Genomic DNA, 9,004 nt, shown 5'->3' with positions numbered 1-9,004 from the left:
CTTGGAGGCCTTGCGAGTGGGGAAGTTTTACCTGTTAAGGGCACCCAGGGAGGATGTGTTTAATTTTCCCAGGCTTCTGGGTGGGGACTTGAGCTAGTTTAATTATTTAGCAAGAATGACCCTACATATTTTGAACCTGGCCCTTTATGCTGCCATTAATCGCTTGGCAGAAGAGTTATGTATTAAGTAACCTCGCTTGAGGGGAAACTGACTTGAGCCAAAAAGGATTTATAAAAACATCAGACAGATGGGTCCCGCCCAGTGATTTACAAAGGCCAGACACCAGCAGAGCCACCCAAAGGATTCAGGGGACCTGGGGTCTTTGGCGGCAGGGGCCCCCCGCCACCGAATTCCCGCTGAAGACCCGGCACTTTGGCGGCGGGTTCCAGGACGGAAGGACCCCCCGCCGCTGAATTGCCGCTGAAGACCCGGAGTGGAAGAAGCTCTGGGGGCCCGGACCCCATGAGAGTTTTCCGGGGCTTCTGGAGTGAGTGAAGGACCCCGCTCCAGGGGCCCTGCAAAACTCTCATGGGGGCCCCTGCAGGGCCTGGGGCAAATTGCCCCAGTTGCCCCTCTCTCTGGGTGGCCCTGGAGACCAGATTTCCCTGGTGCACAGATCTGTGTAGATAAGCACATGACCATATCTGCCATGATGACCTGTTGGTAGTCAGTAGCTGATGGCCTGTAGCAGAAGAGCTGAACCTGGTCACAAGAGTCAAGATGGAACTAGAACTGAAGACGGAAGCCAAGAGTTCTGCTAAGCACCCACCCATCCATCCATGGTATCCTGCCAGCCAAGAACTGCCCATGTCTGGAGATCCCAGTTGAGTTTAGTACATGCTGTGTAGCTACCTGACAGCTGTGACACCAACATAAATGGGTCTTGACAATCCCACTACATATCACGCCTCCTCCTGTAAGCAGGGGCTGAATGAGCTCTCCCCGGACATCGAATTGGAAGCAAAACTGTTCAAAATTCTTGGCGAAGCGAAACACAAATTCAGTTTGGTTTGAACTGAACATTTTGTTCTGCCTGAAATGAGACGCTTTATTTTGCTTTTGTGCTTTTTTAAAATGATTTTACTTTTGAAAATAAAATTAGAGGTGATTTCTAACCAATGTCATTTTGAATCAAAAATTCAAAATGTTTCATTGTGAGTCTTTTTTTTTTTTAACTGAAAAGACCGGGCGAAATCGACACAAAGTCGCAAAATGTTTGTGTTTCCGAGTCTGCATTTTTAGCAGAAAAAAGTTTTGGTCAAAATACGTTGCCTAGCTCTAGTGAAGAGCATTGGCAGGACAGGCTGGGCAGTAACTGTCCTGGCCTGTCTCGCACCCCAGCCCTCCGCCTAGGGCCACAGCAGCAATTCCTCCTCTCCATGCCACTTTGTTCTCTGTCCTTACTCAGGTTCCTGGACTCGGAAGACCAGGCCTGGGAGGGAGTGTGCTTTCTCCTCCATAGCTCTCTCCTGCACTTCACAGTCAGCATTTAGCACAACCTGGGCTCGGTGCCAGCAGAGCCCTTCCAAACTGCTGCTGCCACTTTCATTTGTGCCTCCCTCTTGCTGCACACGCAAAAGCTGACGTGCCTTTAAAAATAACTCGGATGCATTTGCAGCTCAAAGGAGCTGGAGATTCTCACAGAGGCTGAACTAAAGCCCGCTCCAACTCCAGCGCAAGGAGACGAAAAGCCCTGCAGATACATATGCTTACGCACACAGAGCGCTGTTGTTGTGCACCCTGTCTCCTCCCCCACACACCGTGTGCCAGTGCACGAATGGCATCTCCTTCTCCATGGCTTGGCCGAGGGGTGGCAGCAGCAGCAGCAGTACCGCCCTGGATTTTTCATCTCTGGTTTCCACTCCATGAATATTTATTTCAGCAGCAGCATCTCAGTGAGTGGGAGAGGAGGCAAGGGGAGTGATGGGGGGCCAGGAGCAGAGTGGCTCCTGACGGCAGGAGATGCCTCTGAGAGTTTATCAGGCAGTCACATTGCATGGCCATACAAATCGCTGCTTCTGCCTCGCGTTCTGTTTTAGTGACAGAGGATGCTGGCAGGAGAATTGAGGGAGCTTTCCAGCTTCAAATTGTTCGGTTTAACTGGCTCCTGCCTGAACTGGGTGGCTCCGGGTAAAGGCCCAGCCCTGCCTGGCCTGAGATCAGAGGGGTCAAAGTCCCCAGAAGAGCTGATGGCTGTAATGTAGCCATTAGCACAACCACCTCACATGGGAAAAGGCCTCTGGTGGCCAGAACCTGTTTGGTCCTAGGCCTTGGAAAGCGAAGACAGAGAGAAGATTTGCAAAAATGTCTCCCCATTGCTACCATCAGTTACACTCCAACACTGAGGAATTGAAAAGGTGTCTAAGTCGATCTGCGACTGCTAGAAGCAAATATCTCCAACGGCTGGTAATGGGACACTAGATGGGGAGGGCTCTGAGTTACTACAGAGAATTCCTTCCCAGATGTCTGCCTGGTAGGTCTTGCCCACATGCTCGGGGTCAAAGTGATCACCATATTTGGGGTTGGGAAGGAATTTTCCCCAGGTCAGATTGGCAGAGACCCTTGGGGGGTTTCACCTTCCTCTGCAGCTTGGGGCATGGGTCACTTGCAAGTTTAAATTAGTGTAAATGGTAGATTCTCTGTAACATGAAGTCTTTAAACCATGATTTGAGGACGCCAATAACTCAGCCAGAGGTGAGGGGTCTATTACAGGAGTGGGTGGGTGAGGTTCTGTGGCCTGCAATGTGCAGGAGGTCAGACTAGAAGATTGTGATGGTCCTTTCTGGCTTTAAAATCGATAGTCTATTAAAAACTACCTTTGGCATCCCTCACATCGAGCTGGGGCTAAGTGCAGCTTAGCTGGACCCAGGAATCGGGGTGTACAGAGTTTGACTTAGCGACAATTCAGATTGGACACAGTAACAATCTGCAAACCAGTGAAGAGGGTGGGATGGGAATTCTTTAGGTTGGTGCAAAAGCTATGGCAAGAATCGATGGGATGGAGGTGGGAGAGGAGACGTTTGCTGACAGAGAGTGCTGTTAGACTGGGGAGCAGTTTCCAAAGGGAAGTGGTTGAAGCCCCATTACTTATTTAAAACTAAATTGGACCCTTTACAAACACATGTGAGGACTAATCCTCCCTCGGCAGAGGCTGGGAAAGGGATGTGTGGGATGAGCACTAGACGATGTAACCGGCTCTGTGTCTCTAATTTCAGCCTATGAAATCCTCTTCACCTCGTGGAATAGGGGACAAGGTCTCCATGTATGTCCCTGGCCTGTACTCAGGGGTTAATCTCTGCCTGTAGTGCGGGGTTGGGAGGGAATCCTCTCTCTGTCTATTGAGGTGTTTCTATGGCCCCCATCACCTGAGTATTTGAGCACCTCCCGAGCATTCAACAACAGAAGCAGCAATAACAGCTGCTCTGGGTTGCTTCCTTCCCAGCCTGTAGGGGAAATAGCTTGGTTTGTTTTAGAAATGTATTTGTGTATGCGTGTGACCGACAGACACATAGAGAGAAGCCATGTCTGTCACCATATCTGTGCCCTGCCTGCACCTCCGCGAGGAGATTAGGGTTGATAATCTGAGATTTGTATTTTAAAACAAAGCTGCTTTTGAGCTCTGCCTAGAAAACCTCTGTGCTCCCTGGCACACCAGGCCTTTCTAGCAGTGCCAGAGATGTTCTAACAGCTACAACCATGTTCCATCATTGCTGCCCAAGCAGGGATGGCGGTGGATTAGCAAAGATGGCCTGGCAGTGGCAGACTGGCAGTGACGGAGGCAGCAGAGCAGGGATGTTCCATCTGCGAAATTCCCACAGCAGTGAAGCTGCTCAAACGCTAACGTTCCTGCTTTGACCTGCCCCGCCCAGCCAGCACAGTGATACCCCAGGAGAGAGACACCATCAGCAGTGTTGTAGCAGCCACTTTACAACAGTGACAATGATGTTCTCGCAGTGAAAGCAGCTTCTTAGGAGCAGCAGCACCAGTCACAGGCTATACCCCACCACCTGTACATGCGATGTTCACAGCCAAACAGCTCTGGATATGTAGTTTTGCTCAGACCCTAACCACTCTGTATGTGCCCTTCATGACTTGCACCCTCGGAGCTGCATATGTGCTCTTTGCAGCATACCTTAACTATGATATGTAGAGTTCACAGCTCACACCCCAACATTTGGGTACCTGGGATTCACCTGGGAAGGTGGATACGTGAGGTTCGCAATTCATGCCCTAACAGACAGGTGTGTGGTATGTAGCACACCCCTGAGTGCTGTATGTGGGTAGCCACCACAGCTCACACCCAACCAGCTGATATATGGACTCTGATTCTGCTGGGATAGTTCATTAAGAATAAAACCCCAAGTACCTCTCTATTTTAGTGCATTATGAGCATAGTTTGGACTGAATGGGCCCTTCAGCCTCTTGAGAGGTGAGACACATTCATTCTCTTCCCCTCTTTTCACAGTGATGCTAACCATTGAAAAATGAAGCAAAAACAAAAGACACAAAAACAAACTTTCAAGTAATGTTAAGGGCTTTGCTGAAGCTGACAGGCTAGACAGGAATGTCACTCCTACAGCCAGTACCTCTAGTGTGGTATCACTGATGTTCTACTGGGGTCTTCCATTACCCACAATGGAACTTCATTAGTTCGGGACAACATTGTAGGGTTTGGACTGTGTTATCTCCTATGTTACCGGGAGCCCTTAAATCAAGGCACTGAGACTTGACAATGAGGTACCTAACTAAGCGCTTTTTCTTTCATCATGTCTGCGCTGCCTGTGTACCTGGGTTCAGTGTGAAACTTGTGATGGATTCCCTCAGGCGAATCATTTCTTTTTTGTTTGTTCCAAAGTCCTGGTTCGGAAGGAAGAGGGAGGGACCTTACAGAAAGGTTAGGCAAAAATAGACTATCGCGAGTTGAGACTATCGCTGCTTGCCTCAAACATCTTCATTATTGCTGGAATGTTGCTGATGGAATGTCACTGCTACCTTACCACAGCTGGAACATCAGTGCCACACCATCTCCGTCACTGCCAGAACATTACTGCCACACCGCCTCCGTTGCTGCCACACCACCTCCGTCACTGCCAGAACGTCACTGCCACACCGCCTCCGTCACTGCCACACCACCTCCGTCACTGCCAGAACGTTACTGCCACACCGCCTCCGTCGCTGCCACACCACCTCCGTCACTGCCAGAACGTTACTGCCACACCGCCTCCGTCGCTGCCACACCACCTCCGTCACTGCCAGAACGTTACTGCCACACCGCCTCCGTCGCTGCCACACCACCTCCGTCACTGCCAGAACGTTACTGCCACACCGCCTCCGTCACTGCCAGAACGTTACTGCCACACCGCCTCCGTCGCTGCCACACCACCTCCGTCACTGCCAGAACGTTACTGCCACACCGCCTCCGTCGCTGCCACACCACCTCCGTCACTGCCAGAACGTTACTGCCACACCGCCTCCGTCGCTGCCACACCACCTCCGTCACTGCCAGAACGTTACTGCCACACCGCCTCCGTCGCTGCCACACCACCTCCGTCACTGCCAGAACGTTACTGCTACACCGCCTCCGTCGCTGCCACACCACCTCCGTCACTGCCAGAACGTTACTGCCACACCGCCTCCGTCGCTGCCACACCACCTCCGTCACTGCCAGAACGTTACTGCTACACTGCCTCCGTCATCGCCACACCACCTCCGTCACTGCCAGAATGTTACTGCCACACTGCCTCCGTCGCTGCCACACCACCTCCGTCACTGCCAGAACGTTACTGCCACACCGCCTCCGTCGCTGCCACACCACCTCCGTCACTGCCAGAACGTTACTGCCACACCGCCTCCGTCGCTGCCACACCACCTCCGTCACTGCCAGAACGTCGCTGCCACACCACCTCCGTCACTGCCACACCACCTCCGTCACTGCCACACCACCTCCGTCACTGCCAGAACGTTACTGCCACACCGCCTCCGTCGCTGCCACACCACTTCCGTCACTGCCAGAACGTTACTGCTACACCGCCTCCGTCGCTGCCACACCACTTCCGTCACTGCCAGAAAGTTACTGCTACACCGCCTCCGTCGCTGCCACACCACTTCCGTCACTGCCAGAAAGTTACTGCTACACTGCCTCCGTCGTCGCCACACCACTTCCGTCACTGCCAGAACGTTACTGCCACACCACCTCCGTCACTGCCACACCACCTCCGTCACTGCCAGAACGTCGCTGCCACACCACCTCCGTCACTGCCACACCACCTCCGTCACTGCCAGAACGTTACTGCCACACCGCCTCCGTCGCTGCCACACCACTTCCGTCACTGCCAGAACGTTACTGCTACACCGCCTCCGTCGCTGCCACACCACTTCCGTCACTGCCAGAAAGTTACTGCTACACCGCCTCCGTCGCTGCCACACCACCTCCGTCACTGCCAGAACGTTACTGCTACACCGCCTCCGTCGCTGCCACACCACTTCCGTCACTGCCAGAACGTTACTGCTACACCGCCTCCGTCGCTGCCACACCACTTCCGTCACTGCCAGAACGTTACTGCTACACCGCCTCCGTCGCTGCCACACCACTTCCGTCACTGCCAGAAAGTTACTGCTACACTGCCTCCGTCGTCGCCACACCACCTTCGTCACTGTCAGAACGTTACTGCTACATCGCCTCCATTATTACTACGCTGCCTGGGTCACTGCTGGTATGTCGCTCCCATACTGCCTCCGTCATTGCTACACCATCTCCGTCACTGCCAGAACGTCACTGCTAGGACACCAGTGACAGAATACTGTTGTAGCTATTACAACATCTCTGTCGCTGCTAGAAAGTCATTGCTGTCCTGTGAGAACATCAGCACTGAGGTTTTCTGTGCAGAGCTCGAAAGCAGCTTTGTTTTTAAAATCTGAATATTGGTTATAACTCTTATTTTTCTCATATATACTATCCTCTCACCAGCAACTGACTTGTCCAAACCCACCTCTGCTGTCTTTGGTTGGCCAGGTCTGCAGCCCTGTGCAACCTAGCACGTTTTAAGCTTTACCACTGGGCCTGGCTATAGCAGGGGATGGAGGTCTCTGAGCAATGAGTGATATGACAAGACGTGACTGTGTCAAGTGCTTTTTGAAAAGGAAGTAATGCCACTTCAGCATTCACAGGGCCTGCTGCTTCTCTCCATTTACACTGGTTTTATAGACATGCGTCACCATTGATCGTGATGGAGTTAATCCTGATTTGCACTGCTACCAATGAGATCAGAATCAGGCCCATTGTCTCAACCTTCTGCTGATCCACACCTAAGAACAAAATATGGTGCTATCAGTGCTCCACGAGGCAGGAATTGCTCCTGAGATACTAAGAGCCAAATTCTACCCACCTCAAAATACTCCTGCAGTGTCACCGACATTACAAGCTCTCGTGGGTTTCAGTGCTGGCAGAATTTGCCCGCGAGAGATAATTGTATCCTCTTGTGTTCAGAATTTTTCACTGTGTACATAACAAACCGGTACAAAAAGTAAAAACTGCTATTTTTAACTGGCATCTCTTCTATATTTCCCTCTGATAATTATTATGCCAGCACTTGTTACTCGGGCAAGTTGACAGATGGCCTGGGTTTTCTCTCTGAACAATCTATTTATTAAGGGCTCTTGGCCCTGCCTTGTTTTCGCTTGCACGTTTCCTTCCTGGCCACATGTCTCAAGCTGCTGGGTGAGTTGTTCTTTTCCCTGTGCCTGCCAGAGAACGGGTTTCTGTGCGCAGAGTCAGGTGGGTGAGTTTCAGATCCAGGCTTGTCTCCTTATGGAAGGGAATATCGTTTTTTCAGAATCACATGATCCTTAGTAGGGCAAAACCAAAAAACGGGGATGAAGCAGCAGCAGCAATGTTTGAGATGAAAAGAACTTTGCCAAATGCAGGACCCAATGGGCCAGATCCTCAGCTCTTGTAAATCTGACATAGCTCCATTAAAGTCACAGCTAAGCTCTTTACACTACCTGAGGATCTGGCCCTCAGAAGTTTACTGACACCATGCACATAGTTCTGATCTTGTTTACAATGGGATAAATTAGACGGCTCAATGGAAATCAGCGGAGTGACACCAATATACATAAAAGGAGACAAATCCAGTATATTTATTAAGTTTGATTCTCCTCTTCCTGACACTGGTGTAAACCAACAGCAACTCCACTGGAGTCTATGTAAAATCATGTAAGTAAGAGGAGATTGAAGCCCATTAAATGTAAAAAATCCCTCCTGTTTCAATGCACTGTATTAATGGTTCAGGACCTGTAAAAGGTTAAGGCACCAAAAGGTATATTCACTCAGCTGTGTCGCACATTGGAGATGTTTTATTGACAAGCTACAAACCAGGTCCCCAGCAGCTGGTGTAAATTTGTTGTTATTCTATTGAGGTCAATGAAGCTGAAAAACAAGAAGAGCAAATTCTACATTGAGTGACCAGATCCTCAGCCAATGTGAATTGGCCCAGCTGTATTGACTCCATTAACTGAGGATTCAGCCCCCTAGGTACAGCTTGGCCAGATCACCACTGGGTATGGAACCTTGCACTTCCTGACTCTTTCTACTCGTTATTTTTAACATCATGTTAACACTCTGCTTTGGATTTTGTTTCCTAGGGTGCGTTTTTAGTTGTTTGTTTATAAGATACAAATTCCTTGGATTTCATCCTGTTGGCACTGAACTGGTCCTAACTAGGCTGTGATGTTTCTAACCAAGTGTAAGTACGGGACCGAGGCTGGGAACAAATTCCCATTTTGGCTAGTGCTGTTATTTGGCTGGTGTTAGTTTTCTGCACGCCAAGGTTAACAGGGCAGCCGCAGCCCTGCTTTCATTGCGATGGCTCTGTCTTCAGAAAGGAACCTTTCGAAAATGAAGAGTTTAGAATGTGCAGAATAATGTAGAATGCAGCAAAAATCGCGGAGAGCCCCTAAAATGGCGGGATCTGTGGTATTGTTGTTTTCCACACGCTTGTGCTTT

At 50.5% G+C, this 9,004-nt stretch overlaps 1 protein-coding gene across 1 annotated transcript; it reads left to right on the top strand.

Moving 5' to 3' along the window:
• The first annotated feature begins 4,979 nt into the window (after positions 1-4,979).
• Positions 4,980-6,782, top strand: LOC135983313 (putative uncharacterized protein ENSP00000383309). Its single transcript, XM_065594526.1, has one exon. The coding sequence runs from the start codon at positions 4,980-4,982 to the stop codon at positions 6,780-6,782; it is 1,803 nt and encodes a 600-aa protein (XP_065450598.1).
• The last annotated feature ends 2,222 nt before the right edge of the window (positions 6,783-9,004 follow it).

This window comes from Chrysemys picta, chromosome 1, assembly GCF_011386835.1.
Source record: "Chrysemys picta bellii isolate R12L10 chromosome 1, ASM1138683v2, whole genome shotgun sequence".
Lineage (NCBI taxonomy): Eukaryota > Metazoa > Chordata > Testudines > Emydidae > Chrysemys > Chrysemys picta.
This window is presented reverse-complemented; position numbering and strand designations above follow the sequence as displayed.

What these genes read in the sequence shown, in the direction of transcription:
- LOC135983313 (XM_065594526.1), top strand. Translation starts at nt 4,980, where the DNA reads ATGTCACTGCTACCTTACCACAGCTGGAACATCAGTGCCACACCATCT.